General features: G+C 46.2%; 1 protein-coding gene across 1 annotated transcript in view; it reads left to right on the forward strand.

Moving 5' to 3' along the window:
• LOC146173767 (uncharacterized) overlaps window positions 1–24423 on the forward strand; it is a 180846-nt gene extending 156423 nt beyond the window's left edge. Inside the window, exons 4-5 of the mRNA XM_084583392.1 lie at window positions 20933–21029; window positions 24316–24423. Coding sequence (XP_084439518.1) covers window positions 20933–21029; window positions 24316–24376 — 158 coding nt within the window. The 3' untranslated portion in view covers window positions 24377–24423. The remainder of the gene's footprint in view (window positions 1–20932; window positions 21030–24315) is intronic.
• The last annotated feature ends 2258 nt before the right edge of the window (window positions 24424–26681 follow it).

Here is a 26681-nt window from a genome sequence, read left to right on the forward strand (position 1 = left end):
CTTCAAAATAGTGAAAGAAACTTATTTTACAATACTTTTATTATGCTAGGTAAGCTTAATATCGTGTTCTATGGTACCTTTTGATAATTTAGATTATTTTTTTTTACTTCCATTTCAATCGGAGAGGAATCACGTCATATTATGAAGCATGCAAAATTGTTCTCCCTAGCCATCTTAGTAGCAGCACAATTATGGTTCTTCGTCATTTCTCTTTGCTTTTAACCGTTTATGTTATCAGCATTATTTGCAGCACATGATGCATAATCGTCACACCCAGCGTCTTTCAAGTACAGCCGTCCATTCTTAAAGTGGTTATTAATCAGGATACATAAGATATCCCGGGATACAGAAAGCGTATAAATGCATAATTGTAAAAGTTAGCAGAAAACAAATATTGAAAACAAACTCTTTTTGTCTAGATATGTTTATTAACGAAAGAGAGTTCGTACTCTTCCAGTTTTGGGAATAAAACTCTATTTTTGTCTTTTTCTGAGTTATCTCAAATTTTCTCAATCCTGTCAACGCGAATATCATGCAAACCAGTAAGAAAACCGCTGTTAAAATATCGTTAAAAATGCAGCGGTTTCAAGTGGAGGGCACAAGAGACTAAGAATCCTGACGGTTTCCTTGGAAGTCACCTCTAAAAACTATGTGACTTTCCGCTGCGGACCATGAAGTGGTGTTTGATGACTTAGGACTAAAATTGTGTTCTTCTGGTATCATAGAAACTTGCGACACCCCCAAACCACCATGTAGTACTTACCCATGGGTAGTGTCAACAATCGTTATTATTGTAACATTCAATTTGTATTTGTAAGAGCTATATAACGAAAAACATTCCTGCGCAAATGTAGCTGCAATGTCATGGCACGTATCCACAGTGGAGAAAGAAAAATGGCTTTGTGATATAACTAAATGCATACGGCTAGCTGCTCTCATCCCTGCATACCTTCATAGAGGGCATTTTTGCAGCGAAACGCTTGCACTAACATAATAAGAAGTCTACTATGACGTGGTGTAAATGTTGGTAACTTTCTTGTTTCTCAAGAAGACAACGTGAAATTGTTGTATTTATTTTATTCCACAATGTATTACAATGCCTATGCAATTAAGCAGTATGCGTATTTCTCCCGAGATGACATCCAACTCCTCCGACACAAATGTTCGCCGCTTGAGTTTTTATCTGTATTATTGTAGACATTTGCTGTGGCTTATACTGCAAAAAAAAAATGAAGTCAATTAACAAAACAAATCCTGCTGATGCAGTGGCTGTACCTCGTTAATGAAATGATGCAAAACAATTTAATGTTTGTTTTTTTAAAAACAGACAGACATTTCAAACCTTGGCACCTTCTATGAAAACGCTGTCACTTAATCTCAAATTAGGCTAAATTGCAAAAATTTTCAAACAAAGCACCCCAACGGTTTGCAGGTATAGTCTCAATCGGTGATGCAACACACGCTTATGCGTCTTCTCTTTGTGATGCTAGGAATTTATTTATTTCTGATGTTACTAATCTCGCGAATTTTTTTTTACTCGGGCTGGTAGCCACATTTGCACATGAATTATGGTAACGGGAAAATATTTTAAGCTTTACGGAATTGCGAGTCATTGTTTTAATGAATTTTCCTATAAAACGCGGTACAGGTTTCCTGATTCTACCATATAACGCTTACAAGTTTCAATCAACATTTCTGCGAGACTAAAGTTTTGGTTTAGAAACTCACTGCAGATAAGCGGTTTGTCGCTGACACCTTTGTCATGTACAGACTGTAAAAAGCACTCGCATGAGTGTGGAGGTAGAACGAAAGCAAAGCCACAACGAAATATATCGGCCACTGCATATACAGGATAAACAAAAACTCCAGTCGCCAGAGTTTTACACGCGCCAGGTAAATTGCAGTGAGAAAGTGCACATGGCGATCAAAGTGTTTTCTCTGTTGCCGTCGTGCCAACGACGGTGGCGGCTAATCTTCAGCCATATAAAAACAGCGGCTGATATCATTTTTCGATAAGTTATTTTCTTGTAAAAGATAATATCAGAGGTATCACCACGCATGTTGACAATAAGTGATAGATAGATAGATAACGTAGCGCACTGCTCTTTGCTTGTCAAAACAAAAATTAATATCAGAAGTATCAGTACGAATGCGGACAATAAGGTATAGCAATCGATTATAATAATAAATAAATACATTATTGATGGTCAACTGTATGGTCCGGATTGCTAACCAATAAATTATGCTATTTTTAATGCTTTGAATGAGTCCTTGGAGCTACCTGGCTGAGTGAACATTTTGAAGTACCCTTTCTGTTTTATTGAGTTCTCAGGTCTCTTCAGTGCCACAAGTTATTCAAGGCCTGACATGTTTATACTGTTTGCAAAAAGGAATGCTACCTCATGGAGCGAGCTCAACCGCATGAAGCCTTGATATCATAAAGTATAGAAAAACGCCAGCTGCTCAGCGGCATTTGAAAGAACGGATTCTTCATGTATAAGGTCCAATTATTTTTTGCTATGTATCAATGCCCTGTTGGTTCCCTGTTTCAGACCCTTCTTCACAAAATAAACCTCTTGGCATCACGTGCAATGCTTAGTAAAAACATGGCGAGACACGGCACAGAAATAATAACAAGTCAAATGTACCGAGTAAATAAAGCTTCCATGTGAATAAGCGTTGTGAGCCAAGCGAACCGACTTTTCAATTTAATGCAATAAATAGGTTTTTATATACTTATATATTTATGCTACTATAAGGCCTGATACGTGAGGAAAGTGCAAAGTATTTGCCAATTTCTTCCCCCAAGAAGCGATAATGAGCCTTGGATGGCATGCGGCCCAACCTGGTAAACACACAGAGGGAGCTGAAAGCACAGTCAAACTTGCCGACAAGCACATGGTGAATCCATGAACGCTTGTTAATATTGAGTGAAAATAAATACGGAAATAGGATCTCTCGCGTAAAGTAACGTCCATAATTGATTAGAACGTGCACAGAGACGGAATGAAAGGGACGCAATGATTTCCAGTCACTGTGCTTTTGGATAATCAAAACAAATACCATTAACATCAACCAATGCAGCGAGTATCTTATTAAATGCTAAACTCTTTTGAGCTCTGAAAATGAATTTATCGGCATAAAAGCACTATTTTATTTAGGCCGGGCTACCTTTCTAGTGTCGCTCATCTCACTAGTCGTTTTTGAAATAGACAAGTCATAGGAATTGTTGTCCCATGAAATCAAATGATGATTCATAAAACGGCTACACGAAAATCGCCTTGAACTAAATAGGAAGGACTTAAATTTAAGAAGGTTGGACTTGGAATTAATTGCTCTCATTTTCTACGATGTATTTGCGATTGTTTGGGTAATAATGAGATATCGTTGTAAAATACAGCTGATTTCCATTTAAAGTTATTCAAAAGTGAGCTTGCCCTCACCTGTTAGTACTGCAAGCCTATATTACAAAATGGCTTCTATAAACTCTGAAATAATTCTTTAACAGCCGTAGTTTCTTTTTCCTATTCTGTTCAGTTTAACCAGACATGTGTTCTCAGTTCTGGACCAAGATGGCAAAGCATTTGCGAAATATAGTAACTAGAAATTTAACACATCAGTGTGTGCAGAGTGACATTTGTTGGGATTTGGTTGACATTTATAGAAGTACGGCTCCTTCTCAGTGGAAAATTATTAGTTACACAGCTGCATATACTCCGCTCCGACCGAAAATGAGAAAAAGTAATGAAAAAGTGTCAAGTTTTGTGCATTTATTGTTGAATGGACAGGAACTGCCACTAGGTGTGCAAAACAGGACTATATTCCTCTTCTCTGACGCCGTGTAGACAATAGGACACCGTTTTCTATGAATGCGCAAAAGCTAACCTTCAGAGCTACTACTGTCGTAAGCTCCACGCGCTTTGGATGTCACGAGTCCCGAGGACGAACCGTATCTCCTAATGTCTACATGAAATAAACACACCCAAGTTGGCCACGTACCGTTAGCGAACTCATGGGAAAACAAATTGTAATGAACTCCAAAATATGAAAGCTCATGGAGTCCATATCGTGGAAAGTATAAATGACAGAATGTAGAATGCTCCTAATTGAAATACCAATGTCTTCAGCAACAATAAAAAAAAATAAAAAGGACGCAATAAAATTTATACCGTGTTTCGTACTTTGTAAGCTGCCTGCAATGCTCATGGAGCGACGCCCAAGTGATGACAGCCTCAGAGACACTCCATATACATTAATCAGTTTGCAGGCAGATTGCGATTCAACTTTATGTTGATAAGACTTGTGCTTTTATCTGAAGATGTCGCGAGACGTTGCGGAGTGCACTAATTTCACCAATCTCGCATCCTCTTGCACAGTGCATCTGCGGTATCTGATGGACCACTTCTTCATGAAGTGCTTGAATGGGGTTTGACAGATTCATCTTCTGCCGGCGCCTCGTACAGCAAACTCAAGAAAACCCATTATTTGACGCCAAAGCTGACGTAATTATCAAACAAGGTGAAGTTTTTAGAGCGCAGCTCGTATAGACCGTTCTGCAATTGAGTCAGGTGGCACTTTGTGAGGTTACCCACGTACCTGTGGGAAAGAGCATGCATGCATGCATGCGGTATGTATGTAAGCGTGCTGTGTGTATGCATACACTCAAATACATACATACATACATACATACATACATACATACATACATACATACATACATACATACATACATACATACATACATACATACATACATACATACATACATACATACATACATACATACATACATACATACATACATACATACATACATACATACATACATACATCATTACATACGGAGCACCATAATCCTTCCTCAATTTTTTTTATACGAATGTTAATGAATTGGCGATAGAATCTCATATGGCTCTAAACTACAATGCTGTAAAAATGTATGCTATGCAAGCCACGAAATAATCGTGGTGAACGCAGGTTCTTGGCTTGTGCTCCTGCGCTCACTGCGAAAAAAATAATTGAAGTACAAGGTGAATCGTGAACTGTAAGCCGGCAACATTCTGAAAATATTTTTGTGCAATTTGATCAGATATTTCTGTCTTTTTGTCACTAAATTGCAGATTCTTTATTGCATCAATTAACATTATGTAAGTCTGCTTATTACAGTGTATTTATGAAGTTATGGTTAATATTTTTTGTTTCAAATTTCTGTTTAAGATATATAGTTTTTTGAGTAGCGATAATAAACCATTCAAATATTCACAATTCCCTCGCTCTCGGCTTGTGAAATTATTCTCAAACGTTTTTTCTATATCCAAATATGGGTGCACGAGGATAAACATATTCCTAACATTAATTGGTGGCAACTTTGTTAGTTGCGTACTCTTACATAGAAACACGGTTTCCGCTCTGTCTGGATTTCAATATTATTATGTTTGGTAATGACAAGTTTTATAACATAGATAGTGTAGCCTTCAAAAATATTTTCAACTTATTTGGCTATTTTCTACAGGCCGTTTGTAGAAACGAAGTTCGTCTGGGAAGATGAACATTTGCAGCTTTGCAAATAACTTGCAAAATTTATTTCCCAGTTTGCCTCAAAAAAGAAAGGACTCAATTCTTTATTATTGGTCTGCTTTTATTTGATATAACGGCGCGCGAGGAGCAGAGAAGGGAACAAATTTATTCAATGCACTATTAAGCGCCGGAAATGTCCTGAGCCAGTGTTAACAAGGCCAACTGATCTTTAAGCTGGTCAGAGGCTAACCAAACCCGCTACATTGGGGGCGGAGGGTGTGGAAGCCGTGATGACTGAATTGCAACAGGGCAGGAAAACATACAGTGTTCAAAGTTTTCATACTGCTCAGATCAATGCTGGGGCGCAATGATATATTTTTCTGTTTATATGATTTTGATTGCGTTTTGTTTAACTATTAATTTGAAAACACAAATATAGGCTCTTTGCTCAGTAATCATCGAATATCGAGCAGCAGCAGAACTTTTTGATAGGAATATGTTTGCTATATCTTAATTATTAAACGGTTTTTTTTTTTCTGTGGTAATCAAGCGGCCATACTTCCCGACCACACATTGTATGTGTGCTGCAGCACCAAAGCGCCGAACATTGCAGAACCAAAAGCGGAGAAATGCGAAAGCCTGAGCTTTGCTGCTGCACATGGTACATCGCGCGCCCCTTGTCGAACTCAACCAGCCTTCCGTTGAATGCATCAAATGGAGCCGTCCGTGCACTCTGCGATGTCAGTTTTGTTGTTGTTGTGGCTGTAGGAAGAATGAAAAGAAAATGCACGGGCCTGCTACTGGCTCTGTAGCTGCGCCACCTCCACTACCTCGTGCGGACAGAAGTAGAGAACAAAGGAAAAACGAGGGAGCGAAAGACGCGCGCCGCAACAGCCGTCGTCCGCCACCCATGCGGTGGCGGGTGCAATGACGGCCTACGATGCCTCGATGCTGCCTTCGCGCCGCCATTCAGGGTGATGACAGCGCCGCCATTTTGGTTCTAAGGAGCGCTTCGTTCGCGCATCGGCATGACTGCGCATGAACGTGCTAACTGGCTGCAGGGACGAGCGTGGCAGGGCCGACCGCACGGACAGTAGCTTCAAACCAAAACGACGCTGCGGCGGCGTGATGCGGTACAAAGCGTGTCATCACTCTGGACGGCGGCGCGCGGGCAACACCAAGGCACGGCCTACAACAGATAAAAAAACGGTGGCAGGCTAGCCCCCCCCCCCCCCCCCCCCGCAAGCGGCGCTGGCCTACCACTCCCAGCCCCGTAGCGCCAGGAACATCCACACTTCACCAACCTCCCCACCCGATGTCATTTGTTTACATTTTTGTGGCTGTAGGAAGAAGGAAAAGAAAATGCGCCGACCTGCTACTGGCTCTGTAACTGCGCCGCCTCCGCTGCCTCGTGCGGACAGAACAGAAAAAAGACAAGAAAATTAAGAGGGAGAAAAGAAGCGCCGCAACAGCCGTCGTCCGCCACCGAAGCAATGGCGGGTGCAATGACGGCCTAAAACAGATAAAAACTCGGTGGCAGGCAAGTCCCCGCCACAAGCGGCGTTGGCCTACTTATCCTAGTCCTATCAGGGCGAAGACCAGCCACCTCCTCCCTCAACAGTGTCAGTGCACATTGAAGTCCCGACTACTGTGCCGGAGTACCCGAGTTCGACCCCGACCTCGGCGGCTCCGTTTCGATGGAGGCGAAGCGAAGAGGCCTCCGTGTGCTGTGCGATGTCAGCGCGCGTTAAAGATCCCCAGGTGGTCGAAATTACTCCGAAGCCCTCCACTACGGCTCCTCTTTCTCCCTTTCCACTTTCACTCCCATCTTCCTCCCTTCCCTAACGCCGCGGTTGCGTAGTCCACAGAAAAAAGTGAGACAGTTACCGCGCCTCTCCCTTCCTATAAATAAAATCAGTTTTAAAAAATCAAGGGAGAAACAGATGTCAGCGCACATTAAAGATCCCCAGGTGGTCAAAATTACTCCGTAGTCCTCCACTGCGGTTCCTCTTTCTCTCTTTCCACTTTCACTCCCACCATCCTCCCTTCTCTTACGGCGCGGTTCAGGTGTCCACAGACACAAGTGTGACAGATACTGAGCCTTTCCCTTCCTACGAACCAACCAACCAGGAAGAAACAGGTGAGCTGGGCACAGAAGGCCTCCCGCAACACGCTGAGTGACAACACACTAACTAGCACACAGAGTGCAGAGCTGCGGGCCCTAAGGGAGAAAATACATCGCCTTAAACAACTCACTCAGCAACAACAACAGGAAATCGCTACCCTAAAATCACAAACAAATCCTCCTCAACGGAGACTCCGCATGCACCCCCCCCCCTCCACTAAGGATGAAGTACCGGGTGATCCCTCACCCCCCAAACGTAAAGCGCTGCCGACCTCTAGTACTACGCCTACTCCCACCGAAGTAGGAACCCTCAAAACAGCATTCGCGAAACTGGCACAACAAACACAACTTCAGATGCAACAAATACAGCAGGAAACACAGCAACAAACCCAGCAGTTCCTACAGCAGTTGCAGCAATTAGTACAGCCAATTTCACAGAAAATACAACTGTGCTCGCGGTTAGATGGCCTAGAAACTAAGGTCGCTACTCTTGAGAAAAGAGGTTCAACACTTACTCTCGTGCAGGAGACTAGAGCGAAGCCATACGACCGACCGCCGGCCTCAACACCAGCGAAACCGCTGTTAAACTCCGCTATACTTGACTATGGCTCCCCGCCAAACGTATAAAATCTGGCAGTGGAACTGCAGGGGATATCGCCGGAAACGGGGGAACCTTCAGCAGTTCATTCAAGCATCCTCCGCTCCACCGGATATAATAGCCCTACAGGAGACGCATGGCGCAACAAAACTTCCCGGGTACAATGCCTATGCACCACCGGGCGCTATAAATGTCAGCACTACCCTCCCAATTCAACGTAATCTTACGGCGATCCAACATACATCGAAGGAATCGACATAGACCATGTTCTCATAGACCTATTACCACAAAAAACTTGACCACCAAAGCATTTTTATCCTAAACTTATATAGCCCCCCACGAGAACGACAACGCAGATTTGGCACCCTCATTTCAAGAACTCTCAAACTCGCACAGCACAACGGCCTAATTATAGCAGGAGATTTTAACGCGCCCCACACAGCCTGGGGCTATTACAAAGACAGCCCCAAAGGAATAAGTTTATGGCTACATTCGCAACAACTACGCTTCACACTCGTTACTGACCCCCATACCCCGACCCGACTAGGTAACAACGTCTCAGTAGATACAACCCCAGACTTACCTTTCTGCAGGCATGTAGACGTATAGCAATTGAGCAATACGGGGGGAAACCTGGGTAGTGATCACTTCCTCATATCTACTATCTTCACCTCTGGATTGTATCGAAGGAAAGGTAAACGAACTCTTCTGACTGTTTGGGATAAATTCCGCACTTTCCGTGGTAAAAACAGCCCCACCCAAAATCGAAAATCTCGATGAGTGGGTTTCCACCCTTCGTGAGGATATTGGCCACCACACTGAGGAGACCCCAGAAGAAATAAACCACACAACGCCAGACAAACATCTCCTGCATCTGTGGCAGGCCCAAAAGTCAATCCAAACACGTCGGAAATCACAAAGGCATAACCGCGCGCTGAAACTAAAAATTTCGCAGCTTGATCAACGCATTGAGGATTACACCCTAAAACTAGCTCACCAGCAATGGGGACAGGTGTGCGATAACATGCAAGGAAAACTAGGTCTTTCCCGCACTTGGAACTTCCTGCGGTACCTCCTAGACAGAGCCAACAGCAAAGCTACCCAATTTGATAGTCTGGCAAAGGTAATGCACAAATACCCGGGAACCGACGCAGACCTCCTACGAGATTTACAAACGTTATATATCAGCTCCCATCCCTCGACCACCCTTCCGACGTATGCTGGGCCTGCGATTCCCGAACTTGATGCCAAAATCACAGAGGCCGAAGTACGACTATCCATGACGCAGCTTCGCGTAAACTCCGCCCCTGGAGCAGATGGTGTCACCAACAAATCTCTCCGAAACTTAGGCGATATATCCATCACAGCACTTACAGCCTTTATCAATGAATATTGGGCGGAAGGCCGAATCCCGGAAGCATGGAAGCATGCGAAGGACACATTCATACCTAAACCGGGTAAAAGGCTATCCATTGAAAACCTAAGGCCCATTTCTTTAACATCATGCATGGGAAAATAATGGAGCATGTTGTCCTCAACCGACTCCACGCCTATGTCGAGGATAACCACATCATGCCACCCACTATGCTTGGCTTCCGTTCTTGACTCTCACCTCAAGATGATATGCTGCAACTTTCCCATCATGTTATACAACTCCCAATTGGCTCAGGTACCAAGGCTATTCTAGGTCTAGACTTAGCCAAGGCGTTTGACAATCTAGCACATGAGGCTAAACTTACCAACCTCCACTCAATAAATTCCGGTCCTAGGACCTTCAACTACATTCGGGATTTTCTTACGGGCCGAACGGCCGAACTAAATTTTGGAGCCATCAAATCTCACACTATAACACTTGGCAGCCGCGGCACCCCACATGGGTCCGTGCTGTCTCCCTTTCTCTTTAACTTGTCACTCTTACCACTCCCAGACAAAGTCAACCGTATACCAAATCTGCTCCATACGTTATACGCCGATGATATACCACTCTGGGTGTCATCCGGTAATGACGGAGAAATTGAAAAAACTTTACAACTTGCTGTGGACACTGTTACGGAATGCGTAGAGAGTGCGGGCCTCTCCTGCTCCCCCAAAAATCTGAACTTCTTCCCAAGCGTGGAACCCCCCCCCCCAAATCCTGGTGTACGCTAAGGGACAACCTATACCAGAGGTATCTTCTATACGGGTTCTTGGAATTAACATCCAGAACAATGGCCGAAACACAGAGTGCCTGAATCGCCTCAAGGGCACTTTCTCTCAGACAGTGCGCCTTATACGCCGAATCGCCAACCGATACTCGGGCATGAAAGAAATAGATCTCCTCCGTCTGGTCCAGGCATTCGTCATTCCTACCTTAAACTTAGCGCAGCAGAAACACAACGTCTTGATTCCCTAATCAGACAGCCGTACAAGTCCTCACTCGGCCTCCTCATAAATACCCCAACGGAGCGCTTCAACGCGCTGGGAGTACACACCACTCTCAGTGAGCTAGTAGAGGCCCACCTCACTTCTCAGTACGAACGGCTAACCCACACACTGTCAGGACGCTTTATTCTTAACACCCTCTCAATCGGTTACCCCGCAGCAAGGCAGGACAAAATATCCCTGCCCAAGAACTTGCGAGCTCAAATGCAGATTCCACCTCTCCCGAAGAATATGCACCCTGAAATTCATTCAGACAGGCGAGTACAGAGAGCCAAAAACCTACACAAGCAGTACCACTCCGAACACGACACTGTCTATGTTGATGCAGCTGAACATGCGGACCGCAGCGCTTCACGATTGTGGCTGTAAATTTCCAAGGTCAACTGCTCACGGAAGGCTCGGTCGTTACAAATGACCCGGAGGAAGCGGAGGAAGCGGCAATCGCCCTTGCGGTAAGCTCGACTTCAGCCCTAAATATTATTACTTCAGTTCAGTCGTTCAGTCGTGTCCGACTCTTCGTGACCCTATGAACCATGTCACGCCATGCTTTCTGGTCTCTCACTATCTTCCTAACATCACATAACTTCATCTGCAGTGCCTCGAGGATGCCATCTAACCATCGCGTTCGCTGCCTACCCCTTCTCCGGCGACCCTCAACCTTTCCCAACATCAAATCTTTCTCCAGTGACTCCTCTCTCCTCATCAGGTGACCAAAGTAGCTGAGTTTTAACTTTAGAATTTGACCCTCCAATGAGCAGTCAGGGTTTATGGTCGACAATATCGACTGATTTGATCTTCTGGCAGTCCAAGGAACTCTCAAGAGTCTTCGCCAGCACCACAATTCAAATGCGTCAATTCTTCGGCGATCAGCCTTTTTCACAGTCCAACTCTCGCATCCATACTTCACAACTGGAAAGACCATAGCACCAGTTATACAGATCTTGGTTGGCAGACTAATGCTTCATATCTTTACTAGGCGGTCAAGGCTAACCATCGCTCTCTTTCCCAGAAGCAGGCGTCTCCTAATTTCATGTCTGCAGTCTCCTTCCGAGGTAATCTTGGAGCCCAAGTAGAGAAAATATGACACAGCTTCCACTTCTTGTCCATCGATGCTCCAAGACTTGATAGGACTCGAAAACCGCAATAAGGAACTACCGCAAAGGCAGATTATCCTCTCTATCACTAAAATTGCTGCTTGCCTCTCAGACGACAAACCGTCCCTTTCAGCTGATCTGGACACCAGCACATTCCTGCGTTCCGGGAAATGAGGCTGCCCACAATTTCGCCCGAGGACTCGTCAGCCGGGCAGTGGGACAACACCTCATGAGGTCGGCGAGAGACCGTATGGCTTCATATCAAGAAATTACCCAATAGTTTCGAAAAACTCGTAGCTTATACCCTCCGGGACACGAATCGCTCTCAAAGGCGCAGGAGGTCACCTGGCGAAAATTACAGATACATTCCTTCCCAAATATTGTCACCTACGCCCATGCATATCCTGCATTATACACCCCATATTGTAAATATGCCACCTGTCCACGAGATAGCCCTCCACGGAATCTGCAGTTCTTCACATGCGAGCAGTGAGAGGCCGCTATGCTCAGCTCTGACCCGCAAATCCAACTCCGGGCCATCGAGCGTGCAACCCAGGTCGCCAGAGCCCAAGGACTCCTGGCCACCTAGAGCGGTAGCCCCTGCTGCCTGACTTCTTCCTCGTCAAATAAATGTTTATCCTCCTCCTTTAGCTACAATGCAGAATCCAGTTCTCCCCTGATGGGGCTGGGGCAGGTAGGTTACCGCCGCTTGCGGCGGGGGCTAGTCTGCCATCGAATTTTTATCTGTTGTAGGCCGTCATTGCACCCGCCATCGCTTCGGTGGTGGACGAATGCTGTTGTTGCGGCGCGCGTCTTTCTCTCCCTCTTTCTTTTCTTTCTTCTCTATTTTCTCTTCTGTCTGCATGAGACAGCGGAGGTGGCTCAGCTACAGAGCCAGTAGCAGGCCCAGGCACTGTCTTTTCCTTCTTCTTACAGTCACAACAGCTACAAAGCCAGTAGCAGGCCCGTGCATTTTAACGCGGTAGCGTTAAGGAGCTCGTGTCGCAGAAAAGCCGGTGTCGTCGACGGCGTTGGCCGTGAGCGATAAATCCCGGCATGCACTCCGGCATGCACTTCATAAATAAAAAGCAACTTCTGATGGGCTGGGTAGGATTCGAACCAGGGTCTCCGGAGTGTGAGACGGAGACGCTACCACTCAGGCACGAGTTCGATGCTTGAAAGCGGTACAAAAGCGCTTCTAGTGAATGCGGTGTTGCCTTAGAAAGTACCGTAGAGCGTTTTACTGCGGTGTATAGTCCAAAATGACTTACACTACGATGAGTGAAAATGCCAGTTTGGTGTGTGTGTATGTGTGTGATGACTGACCGACATACTGAGTGCGTCTGAACGCTAAAGGAACACGGGAGCAAGAAACGTTGTAGTGTGCACAACACAGTGCGATAATGAATATTGTGAGAAGCACTTGTTTGAACATAAAATTAGAAAAAAGTTGTACAGTGCACTCAGAAGTGTTAGAGTATGAATAACGCTATCGCGTTCCACTCTTGAAGGCGAAGCTTAAGCGTCCTCCAAATTTTTCTGTTCTTTCTTCCTACAGCCACAACAACCCATGTGGTTGTAATTATTCCGTAGCTCTCCACAACGGCACGTATTTCTTTTTTCCGCTTTCTCTCCCATCTTCCTCCCTTTCCTCTGGGCACGAGTCAGGTGTCCACACAGCAGGGTCACTGATACTGTGCCTTTCCTTTCATGTGAACCAATTATTGGTTGGTTTGGTTGGTTTGTGGGTTTAACGTCCGAAAGCAACTCAGGCTATGAGAGACGCCGTAGTGGAGGACTCCGGAAATTTCGACCACCTGGGGTTCTTTAACATGCACTGACATCGCACAGCACATGGACGCCTTGCTTTTCGCCTCCACCGAAAAGCTGCCGCCGATGCCGGGATTCGATCCCGCGTCCTTGGGAACAGTAGTCGAGCGTCGTAAGAACTGCGCCACCCCGGCGGAGTCGAACCAATTATTATTATTGTTCATAATATTATTATAACTACCAAATTTTATGGGCCTTCCATTACAATTTTACACGAAAGGGAAAGTGCGGTATCGGTCACACTTGTTTCTGTGGACACCTGAACTCCCTCGATTGATTGATTGCTTGAATGTCCTTTATTTAATGGGAAGGCTGATGGCCATGGAAGGGTGTAAACGGGAGTAGACAGAATCTTCATTGTTTAGGTCGTCTCTCAGTTTTCGATGGAGGTGAAGAGCAAGGCGCCCGTGTGCTGTGCGATGTCAGTGCACTTTAGAGAACCCCAGGTGGTCGAAATTTCCGGAGGCCTCCACTACGGCGGCTCATAGCCTGAGTTGCTTTGGGACATTAAACCCCACAAACCAACCAACCAACCAACCAACGAAATCATATAGCTCTAACCAGGCCACTAAACGAGCCATACTTGGCAAATATCAGCTATCTGTTAGCATCAGTCTCTAGGAGGGAACGGTAGTTCAGGCGGTAGGGTTTGATCTCGGAGCGTCCAGTAGAAAAAGCAGGGCAATCCCAGAGTAGATGAGATTTGCCGCCGCGCGTTAGCGTCCTCGAAATATATAATAATAACTGGTTCCCAGGAAAGGTAAGGCGCAGTATCTGACATACTTGTTTCTGTAGCACCTGACCACGCCATAGAGGAAGGAACGAAGGTGGAAGTGAAAATGGATAGACAGAATCTGAAGTTGTAGTCGAGGGTTGCCTAGGTATTTCGACTACCTGGGGACCTTTAACATTCACTGACATCACACAGCACGAGGCCTCCTCTCCGTTTCGCCTACATCTAAACGCAGCCGCCTACAGTCAGAGTCGAAGCCTCGAAAAGGCGAAATGTAAAATCGGATTCAGATATCGGGTTTTGCTAAATTGCGGGAAGTATTGCTGCAGCACGACAAGAATATATTTCGCAATGCAAATACTGCAAAGACCACTCTGCATGAAATAATGTCCTAACTCTCCTATGTTGCTACAAACTCCGCTATGAATTGGTTTTCTATGTTTGCCTTTCACGTGGCCTCTCTGCCTGGTTTATTGGGGGTTTATTCCAATCCCCGAAGCCAACGACGAGTAAATACTTACAGTTTTCCCAAGTTCGTCGAAGCGGGGTAACTGATGGTAAGATTTGACGGATTCGCAGCCACAGCTGTTAGAAAACCTTCGCTACAGCCACCTCCTGCTTTTGTAGCATCTGTAACAGATTAAAATTATTCTTAGTCCTAAATGTGCAGTCATGCATGATGGCACATCGTAAAGAACAAAACTGCCGAAATGACAGTACAGATGTAAGGAGAGCACAAAGAGTGCTATTGGCAACGAATTCGTATTGAAGGCACAGTTAGCTCATATCAACTGAGGCGCAATCCGCCAAAAACCACAGTGCGTGGATGGAAACGTCACCATACAAAGAACTATAAATGTCAAGACAGTCAAGTTAATGATGGCAGGAAAGATGGAAAAAGCACATTCAACAATAAAGTGGGTGGAAACGCGTAGACAAACAAATACAAATGATGTCAAACGTATGCCAGTCGGCACAAGGATAGCATGAAACTAGCGAAGCATACGATTGCCGAATATACTGCGAGCCGCTCACAACAAGAATATGGTGCACCTAACTAAACACCCCACAAAAGATTGTTTCATGTTTTGCTGCTATGCGCTTGGCATTCGCCTCCAGAATGATATTGCGAAAGATCAGTGCAAGAGATTATCCGATGCATATCCCGTCTATATAGAGTTAGTGTCGGCCGTTTTGCTCTATTAAATTTGAACACACGTAGAACTCCAGAAGGACGAGGAAGTTGTCGATGCTTAGGATGCATTCGGTTGATCGTAAGATCTTTCGATGCGATTTCGGTGGGTTTAGTTTGTCTCTAACTGCAATACATATTGTTTCATCGCAGTCCAAAATATGTAGAATGTAAAACACGCGTTTACAGAAAGCCCTCCTTCTACACGCCAGCGCTCATTAAGATATTGCAAGATGAGGCATTGTTTCGAATAGCCTTCAAACGATCTTAACAAAGAGAAGCACTGCGTCACACGCAGCATTGAGGCGCCGGCGAAGTGATTGAAGTTAGCATGCGCCCCAGCGAATGTTATAGCGGCTAATTTAGTGAGTCTTGCAAAATCTCAAATGAAGAAAACGTCGCGAATGAAAGCAAGGAAAGCAAAAAATACAGCTTAAACCGTACCGCCATAAGTATTCACAGAATATTGCCGCGAAACCTTAAAAACTGTATTTGTTGTTTTCTAACAGCCGCCGGACTACAGGATTATCACTCTGATTCTGGACGGCGTATCAGTTCTTAATCTTTGTTTGTTAATGCTCGATGCCGCGAGTCACACCTTTATCAGTTTTGTTGTAGCGCAAGATGCACCGAGATCTATCTCGAAGGTTCTGGCCACTCGGGTGTCTTTCCACAATGTTCCAGCCCGCGCTGGTAGCTGTTTGCGACGTTATCTAGATTGTTCGGTGCAGCCTTTGAGTGTGACGAGCATTCTTTTTTCGACGATCGACGAGCACGTTTGTTTCTATCGCCGCCGCCGAGTTGCTTAGTTCTTTTGCGGGCGCAAGTCAGCCCAAATAAAGTTTCTTTAGTGCAATCATCGACCCTTCATTTGTGTTGTCGACCTCGTAACCACTACGTGACAATATAAAGAAATTTGCAAACCGATATGTTGTGAATCTGCAGTTTTCTGCGCCATGCACTGTCCAGTTTATGCTTTACCTTTTCAAAGAAAAATCATCTGAATGCTCAAGTACAATTTGCCATCTACCAACTGTGCAACTAGTGTGCTGTACGAGATTACTGTGCATTTTGCTAGTTGCGTTATTGGGCAGATAGGCCGATGAGTGAATGAGAGAAGGAAGGAGTACAGAGAATGTGTAAGCAATAATGCGGCGGCCATCTTGCAGAACACCGCAAGGAATGCAAGCGAGGATGTGAAACTGCTTGTCATCAGAAGGCGGTTTTCAGGATGAGCCGTTGGCTCATGAGTCAGAGATAAGGGCACGCGTTATGGAAAACTGTCAGAGGAAGGTGGTCGAATGATGGCTATTTTTCAGGGCTGATGAAATGGGCGCAGAAAGCTATTACTTTCTGCAACAGCCAGTAAAGTTTCCTTTTTCGATGGAAGCACCAAAACTTGTTTCGCTTTGCTTTCTTCGACATTTTACTCAAAAACCTTTTCATCTTCACAGTGCAGTTTAACATTTAAGTGCCATGCTTAAATCCCCATAACTCGTTCCATTCTTTCTTCTTTTAATTATTTTAACGCTCCTCTTTCCGCAAGTGACAGCTTGTGGCTAGGCTAGTGAGCCAGTTGGCACGCCTGCGCATTTCCTTTTCTGCTTTCTTACATTGTCTTCAAAAATACTGATTGCAGAGCACACATCCGTTTTGCATCTGCGCTCCACATAAAAACTGCCGCCATCTTACATTCTGCCGCTCAGATCCTCCCATGCACATACTGAACACATACTGCTCCCCCAAAATAAAGCGAGTGACGTTCGCATACAACTTTAGCCGCGCGCAAAAGGCAGCGGGTCGAGACCCCTCCTGAATTGAGTGACTTCAATGCCCCCAGTCAGTTGTGAGGATACTGTAAAGAGTAGGTGCCAGGACGAAAACTTGCGGAGCTTGTGTCCAGCCTGGGCCTCACCCTCCAAGCCAACCCTTTTTACACAAAACGCGTAGGTAACTACGTGGCGCGGGAGACGTGACCGAATCGTACCTTCACTCGCAACATACGATACGTAGACTGGGTTAACACCAAGGAAACCCTCCGCAGCGACCACTCCTTCTCAACACATTGATCTACACACGACCCGTCAAGCGTCATACACCTCAAGCCCACATCATAATTGGACTACCTTCCGGCAAAATTTCTCGCCTGCAGAGCAAGGAGACTCGAAATTAACTGTCCCGGTCACGACGTTACACCTTCGCATACATGAAACACAAATCCAGCTCAGAGAGGTGACAACAGACGTGGATAACTACCTCCTTCACCTCTGGGAAGCTTACCGCAGCCGTACACGCCACGAGCGTTACCAAACTCACAACCGCCAAATTAAAGAACCTATTTCCGACATTACCCACCGAGCCGCCGAGTACGCGGCCCAGCTCGCGAGCTCGAACTGGGTGGATCATTGCAATACAGTGGCCCCACAAATGTCTAAGCGTAATACATAGAGGCTCTTCCAAGCTCTCATCAATCCAACGCAGACTTGCATCTAAACTCAGAACCATTTACACCGACCAATCCACTCCTTGAAAGGCAACGCTATGCAGCTGGTACAATCGCACCGAGACCGCTACTTGTGCATAGCCCCATACCGCCGAATATCAGTCTACTCTTAAGCAGACAAAGAGAACTCGGAGCTCGACTAACCTTTCCAGCTTCAAGATCTTCGGGCCAGTCTAGCCAAATGAGGACAGGAACCGCACCGGCTCGCGACAAGGTCACCGTCAAGCTTTTGGCGAACTTGCCTGATTTTACGTACCAATGCCTACTCGAATACATTAAGCAATCTGGACAGGGGGAACCCCCTTACCCATCGATTGGAAAACGGCACTTGTGACTTTAATCCCGAAAGCTGGCGAACCGATCGACTCGGATACCCATTGCCCTATCTCTCTCACCTCCTCTGTGGCAAACTAATCGAGACTTTTGTGCGGGACTGGTTATTTGAGTACCTTGAACACAGGCACACTTTCGCGGACACCATGTTCGGATTTCGACCACACAGATCCACACAAGGTGTCCTTCTCCAACTTAACTGAGAAATTCTCAACCTATTAGAATGCCCCCCCCCCCCCCCAATTACAGGGCTGTACTCATAGCAGACGTGAAAGGCGGTTTCGGTAACGTAACACAAAAGTCATACAGACCCACCTAAGTCAAACACACTGTGGCAGCAATACTTTCAATTATATAAGACAATTCATCGCCGACAGGCAATCCTACATCAAAATACAAGACAAGGAGAATGAATCATTTATGCTCGGAACGTGGGGCGCACCTCAGGACGCAGTTCTCTGCCAGCTGCTTTTTAGCATTGCCATGATGCATCTGCCGGCCCAGCTGGCTGAGGTCAAAAGCATGCAGCACGCGTTCTACGCCGATGACATCACCCTCTGGGCCCCACAGGGCTGCGTGGGCGACATTGAAATCAGCCTGCAAACAGCGGTAAGAATAGTGGACCGCTGTGCCCTGTGCTTTGGCTTTCAATGTTCCCCCCAGAAATCGTCGTTAGTGCATCTCGGCCCCTCTCCAAGATGCACCACACAAATATCGCTCTCACTTGCAAGCGGTCCTATTCACGCATCAAAAGAGACCAGAGTACTCGGCCTCTTCATTTATCACCAAAGACTCCCTCACACAACACTAGCCAAGCTCCGCCAGGTGAGGGACCAGGTGGATCCGTATGGTCCACCGGGTGTCTAACAAACGCAGGGGGTTCCGAAGTAAGGATGCCTTGCGGTTGGCAAACGCCTTCGTAACCAGTAGAATCCTGTTTTCAACTCATTACCTCCACTTGCGGAAGCACGAGGAGGAAACCCTCGAAGTGACCGTCCGAAAAATTATGAAACGTGCCGTCGGCTTCCCAATCTCCACTTCGAACAGTCGGCTCATGGTCCTAGGTGTGGTTAACACTTTCAGGGGTCTTCGGGAAGCACATTTGATGAAGCGATATACCCGTCTCACACAGACAGTGTCGGGTCGCCTCCTTATTGACGGGCTAAACATTCAACAGAAACAGTTCACCGAGGAGAAGTTCCGCATCCAAGAACTCTGGAGATGTGCCCTCAGAGTGTGGCCGCTCCCTGCCAGCATGTCACGAGAAGACCATAATGGGCGGCGACTGGTGCGGGTGCAAGCCTTGGCCCGCCATTATGGCAACAGATCAGGCGTATTCTACGTGAATGCCGCGGGTCCCCATCCGGGGGCTGAAACTACCCTTCTCTTTCTCTCCACGCCGGTATGTACATCTGCTGGTATGCCGCTACCATCCTCCTCCTCTCTGTAACGAGCGCAGCAGCAGAACACATAAGGAATTGTCCCTACTGAGCTGGGATAGATATGGCAACGCCGCTTGCGACAGGGGCTTGCCTGCCACCAAATTGTTATCTGTTGTAAGCCGTCATTGCACCCGCCACCGCTTCGGTGGTGGACGACGGCTGTTGCGACGCGCGTCTTTCCCTCCCTCTTCTTTTCTTCCTCGTCTATTTTCTCATCTAGGCGCCCCGCGCGGGGTGGTGCAGTGCTAAGACGCCCGACTACTGTCCGGAGCTCCCGGGTTCGAACCCGACCACGGCGGCTGCGATTCAATGAAGGCGAAACGAAGAGGCGTCCGTGTCCTGTGCGATGTCAGTGCACGTTAAAGATCCCAGGGGGGTCGAAATTACTCCGCAGCCCTCCACTAGGGCGCCCTTTCTCTCTTCCCTGTTTTACTCCTACCTTCATCCCTTTCCTTGTGCTGTGCGATGTCAGCGCATGTTAAAGATCCCCAGGTGGTCGAAATTACTCCGTAGCCCTCCACTATGGCTCCTCTTTCTCTCTTCCCACTTTCACTCCCACCTTCCTCCCTCCCCTTACGGCGCGGTTGAGGTGTCCACAGAAAAGTGAGACAGTTACCGCGTCTTTCCCTTCCCATAAATCAATCAATCATCCCTTTCCTTACAGCGCGGTCTAGGTGTCCACAGGACAAGTGTGACAGATACTGCGCCTTACCCTTGCAGTGAACCAATTATATTATTATTCTCTTCTTGCCGCACGAGGCAGCGGATGTGGCTCAGCTGCAGAGCCTGTAGCAGACAGATGCGTTTTATTTTCCTTCTTACTGCAGTCGCAACTAAATTTCACACGTAGTAAATGGCACAACTGCTTGCCATGGCAACGGGGCATGCGAACTGCCACTCTTTTTCAGGCACCGAGAAATGCCCGAAAGGTAGTCTGGAGTAGCCTTCGTCACATAAGCATTTAAATATGTTCAAGTGCTATTTGATCCCGGTAAAGTTTTAAGATCGCCAGGCTGTCGATACTATTCCCAATCAAAATCAACAAGCTAGAGATCTGCAAGACAGACGTAGCCACATTTGATCGCACATTCTAGTACTGTAAGGCAGAAATGACCGGTGTTAATCCCCACATCCTCTCGTTTAGGTGGACCGCCTTCTACGCAACTCCAGGCTCAAGAGCAACTGAGGGCAGTCCAGCAGGCCCTCGACACGGAAGGAGCAAGATCTGGAGATTCCAACTTGTAAGACGTAGCCCTGGTCAGCCTAAATCCTGCTGGAAACTAAATTTATTTTTCACCCCTCCACTACTTGCATCTCTCTCTCTCTCTCGTACTTTTTTCCATCCCACCTTCTTTGACATTCGTCCTATTATTGTTCGAGCGTCAGCTTACGGGTCTGGCAAATGATGGACCTTTATTTCCTAAAGAATACAAAATTTGTGGTAACATTCAGGCGCGCTATCTAAAACACTTTCATGGTAGACAACTCAACCGCACCGTAATTGAAGGGAGGAAATGGGAACAAAGCGGAAAGACAGAGCGAGGAACCTTAGTGGAGGGGTTCAGAGTAGTTTCGATAACAAGTGAATAGTTACCCTGCAATTCAGAGCCATTAAAGCGAAAGATATATGGAAGGCTCTGATGTTCAGCTACGACTCAAATTGTTAAAGGAAGTTATCAGTCAAACACAGGCAGCCGCTAGGTTGCAAGAAATCCTAACCAACTCCTAGATTTGGAAGCAAAAACGTTTTCCCATATGATTGACAAGTAAGATAGTTTTCTCTCTATCTGACCCAGACGAACATTATTACCGAATGCTCATATCCTACAGGTTCTGCAAAACATCTTACATCATATTCACACGAACTAAAAACCTTACATGGGGCTGAAGATCATTAGCCGCATTCGAGAAGTGCACTAATGAGTATAAGATGGCACTTGAGGCAAAAGGTAACTTAAGCGCCTTTCGTCTCTTGCTTGTTTCTTTTGTTGGTCTTTATTCTCAGGGCGATGCGCAAATCTGTCCACAAAAAGCTGGTCACATTCTATAGGAATCTTATTGTAAGCAACGTCTAGGCAACTTATATCATTCGCAAAATAAAAAAAATAAACACAGGCTAAGTAAGTTTTCTAAAATGACTTTTCAGAACCTCTGACCGGTAATTACACAAGCACAGTAAAATACTGCGGGGAAATTGTGACTTCCACGTACTGTAAAAGATACTGTTGTCCTCCTCGACACCGGTGTCCGTTCTGAAAATAAAACAAGATAAAATTATAACACACTGGCTTTTATGTTCAAGCGTGTCTTGACTGAGATTTACGCACATCATAAGGAGAAGAACCGCGGAAATGTAGGATTCCTTGTATTCGCTTTTCCCCAGTTCAGCAAAAGCAGCGCTTGCACTTTCTTCGGTGATATTGCCCGTTGTCTTATCCGCCAGTAAATTCAAGATGGTATCCTGTAGATGGAATAAGTCATATATTCGCAAATAATGCCAGGTTCGAACTATAGGATGCACTGAAAAGCGGCTTCAGGTTTGGGAAACATGCAGATTGCTTTGCGTCTGAATGGTAAGGTTCACCTATAGATAAGGCGAAAAGCCCCCACTCATATGCATCACAAGGTACAGCTGTTAATTATTTTCAACATCTGATATCTAATATCTGCGCGTACCTTAGAAAAACAATAAAAATAAAGAATCTGTGTTTTTAAAGTGTTCAACACTTCTAAAGTTTTTTTTTAGATTATAGGCTTTTCTAGATATATGTCGGCAATTTTTATTGTATAGAGTATCTGGATATGTAAATGCATATATTATTTTTCATTTAGCTCTTTATTCTGTTTTATAACTCACAATGCCGTGCTGAAAAAAAAATTGCGAGCCTCTTATGCCTGTGTTTATGGAGATTAATTCGCCCTAGCCCAGCCGCGATCGATTCCCACGATTTCTTCAGTGGTTCATGTCATCATGCGACCGCTGACATGATGCTCTCTCCACACTTCTGCTTCTCCGATACAGCCCTCCTTTACCTTTCTCTTTTTTTAGAACTGTCACTGCGGTAGGTCACGGCGTGTAGAGAGGTGAATATGGCACATATGCCGCTATCCATACCTAACTAACGATGCATGCTAATTAAGTAACTCTGGGAAGTATCAAGAAGCACGACTACTTCACAGTTCTGATACAAAAGTTTAGAAATGTAGCGCCAACTAGAGGTTCCTTTGGGGCGGCTTAAGAGCCACTTCTGTGGCAGAAGCCAGAAAAGGGCCCAGCCAAAGGAGTGTGGTCACATCGCTTTCGCTTGCCGCGAACTCTGACGTTCGAACTGACGGGGCAGAACGGCAGCTCGACGTATCCGACGGTTGGCAACGTATCGGCTTTCCAGTTTGCGCTGCACCACGTAGACGTTACATACATAGAGATGATTTTAACAGAATAGGCGCTTAATGTTGAGCTCCATCTGGCTGGACCGCTTGTATATGTCCCTTGATCTCCTATATAGCCTAAAGCTGCAGTGAAATAGCATGTTCATGGTCTCCTGGCTGACGCTAGAACATAACTGATCATCGGCTGCTCGAACTGATCTTGTATTTACCCGATCAGTGGGTAGAATTCAGCGACTTGTGCAAATTAGCCGCTTCAGTCGGGATGTGGCTCTGGCTTAAATATTGCAGAGGATGCTGAAACGAGGCGGAAATGTTACGGAAAAAAAAAGACCTTGCACAATGAGGGACAATGGGGATTCCTTATCTACATGGAAAACCGCAGAGGTTGAGAAAAGCTGAAGCGAAATACGGTGTGAAAGTTGGTTTTACAGCTAAAACCCAGCTGAACTGAGTCTGCAGCGAAGTGCGGAGAAGCTAGAGTGCCGTGATACCCAAGCCAAGAATAGCTGCACGTTATCACACAAAACTCCGCGCATCGACTGCGACAATGGGAGAAGTTTTTCAATCACGCTGTCCTGCGATAAGACGCATATATCGGCCAGACAGGCCTCTGTATAAAGAAGCGGCTATTTGAACACCGGAGGTCGTTTAAAGGTGCAGTTTCGTTCAACCTGTCTGCATTAGGGAAGTGAAAATACCATTTCCCTCATTTGAACAGAAAGAGTATCTTGTTCATATACCAAATCGGATCTGCAGGAGTAGGTGGACGTGTTACTGATAATACAGGAATCAGACACATGTGACGCTTGACCTTTGTTCAATCTCGTGGAAGACGAGACTCCCGCTCTCGGAAAATGTGTGGAGGCCGGGTGGCAGCAGGTGCTAGTCATGTAGTTGGAATAATAATAATGATAATAATTGGTTCACAGGAAACGAAAGACGCAGTATCTGTCACACTTGCTCTGTGGATAGCTGACACGCGCTGTAGACGGAAGGAGGAAGATGAGAGTGAAAGTGGAAAGAAAGAGGAGGTGTAGTGAAGGGCTACGGACACTTTTGAGCACCTGGGGATCTTTAACATGCACTGACAACACAGAGCACAAGGACGCCTAATCATTTCGCCTCTTTGGAACGCAGCTGTCGGAGGTCGAGATCCAGCCTGGGAGCTCCGGTGCTTAGTCGTGCGTCTAACCATTGAACCACTGCGGCGGGACATTGCTGGTTCACTTAATTAAAATGATGCGATTAACCTCACTCTGTGCGTGGTTTTAAGGGCTTTCAAGGCGTTATAGTGCTTCTTTTTTGTATTGTTGGGTGCCTATCAATCTATCCTTTAAAAAAAATCAGTTCATAGAGAGCGCTCCTGCCGTCTCTTGTTACCTGTACTTCATCTCGTGTTTTGAGCTGCTTTGATATAAATTCTTTCCAACTCGCGTTAACATGAAAAGTTGGGCAAGTTGATATGTATTCATGGTAAACGAGCGCGAAACGACAAACGTTGAAAATAACACAACACAAGCGTTCCCTCGCAACTGAATGGTTTATACGGGAAAAGCAGCTTAAGAACACGAGAGGGGCAAATACAAACGACACCCTATTGCGCGTCAGAGATCTTAATCGGGGCCTAAACGCGCATGCTAGAACATTAAGTAAAGCAAAGAACACTGGCACAGAACACCCACCCGCAACATTCATTTGCCATCAATGAATGCAATTGTGTGCATGACAAATAAATTGCGGCGCTTTCTTTTGGCAATGGTCGCGTTACGTTGTTACCCAAACCAGCTGCAGATGGCGACACCTCTTGTACAGGCATTCAGGTACACTGCTGTGTACAAGTTATATGCGAGAATTGTTCGCGAAGCGCAATAACCCATTTTTCATGTATCTTAAACAGCATAGTATACACCGTAGCATGTATCTTATAAGAGCCTATCGTTATCAGTTCTTACGATTAGCCTTGGACAGCATAGTATACACCGTAGCACTCGAGTATTCAGGGTTCACAGATAGCCTCAACCAAAAGAATGCCTTCGACCAACTGGAGAACAAATACCCTATGAAGGTCCTGGAATGTTGCAACTTTATATGCACCTTCAATCAATATCTCAGTCTTCTATATGGACCCGCAACAGCCGATATTTATCTTGACAGGGTGGCAACACATGGCACCGCGATAACTCGGGGTATCGGGCTGTTTGCTCGCGCCAATGCCCTTTCCGCTGGCTCTAGATCAGCTGCGACCCGTGGAAGGTGCTAGTTCGGCTCCCGAATCTCATATACCGGGCTCAACGAGAGCAAAGCAATGACCAACGAAACTAGAACCAGGACAGTGCATTGCCTCTTTTACCAACACCGAAGGTGATGACTTCGAGTGGGTGATAAGTGGTGAGAAAATGAGCCTGAGGGCGCGGAAATGAGTAAAGTGATTAGAACACGCCATGTGACGGCACTCAGATTCGCCCTCGCAGCTTCATTTACTTGCGGTTATCGACCATCGGCAGTCGGGATGTTCTCTTTTCGGGTTCGCCATCGCTACCGAGGATCTAACAAGGCTGATGCATGAACTTGTATCTCAAAAGTGAACTTTACGACAGCGGATGGCCTTTAAAGGCTCTCGAAATGAATCTACGCTCATGGGCTTTGATAGAGTGGTGAAGGACTCGCTGGACTCATATGAGCGCTCGCAGCATCATTTATTGGCATTACTGCGCCCTAATACAAGCATGATCTAGACTGCCGGAGGGCAGTGGCCATGTCAACATCCCGGGATAGACGGTTTCGCGCACCTTTTCAGGATCTTGATGTTAACAGCCAAGAGGCATAGTTTATGCGGATGGCATTACGCTTTTACCAAGCGTCGCAGATAGCTGGCATGCCGGACTCTTCATTAAATAAAATACCACGCATCGGTCTAGCCCGACCTCGTAAACGGGCAAACTAAACCTTCGCCGATAATGTTAAAATTTTGCGGTACAGGCCTCCTCGGGCAGTTGCCTTGAGTTAAGTTTTCTGGCTTCGCCCAGAGGCGAGATTCCGAAGGGGCGACCAAGGTCAAGGGGCAGCTTGGCGCTGGCTGATTTATGACGGTCGCGCAGGCGGCCGCTTCTCGGAAGTGAGTCCAGAACACATGGCAGCGGGCGACGCTGCCGGCTCTGTCCGTCCCGTGCCGCGAGGGGGGCAGGGCAGTGCAGTTAGAAGGGACAGCGTAAGCACAGTGGTTGTGGATTCAGCGCTAACTGCTGTGTCCCCCGGTTCGAGTGGAGAGGGCTCGGAGGCCATAAATCCCGAAACGCGGCGTAACACGGGTCTGGGGAGCCGCTGTTGACATGTCTTCTTGGAAAACGCCTGTACGTCCCTTTGAATCCACCGCCCGCGCGCACCTGACCAAGGGCAGCGATCGGAATATTTGGGCTTGAGGTCTGCGCGTGTGTGTTTATATGTGTGTGTTTTCGGATGTGTAACCATCGACGCCATTCGTCTTTGCGACTGCTGGGCGCCGC

Source organism: Amblyomma maculatum, chromosome 11, assembly GCF_055883805.1.
Source record: "Amblyomma maculatum isolate TAMU_Amacu chromosome 11, ASM5588380v1, whole genome shotgun sequence".
Taxonomy (NCBI): Eukaryota; Metazoa; Arthropoda; class Arachnida; order Ixodida; family Ixodidae; genus Amblyomma; species Amblyomma maculatum.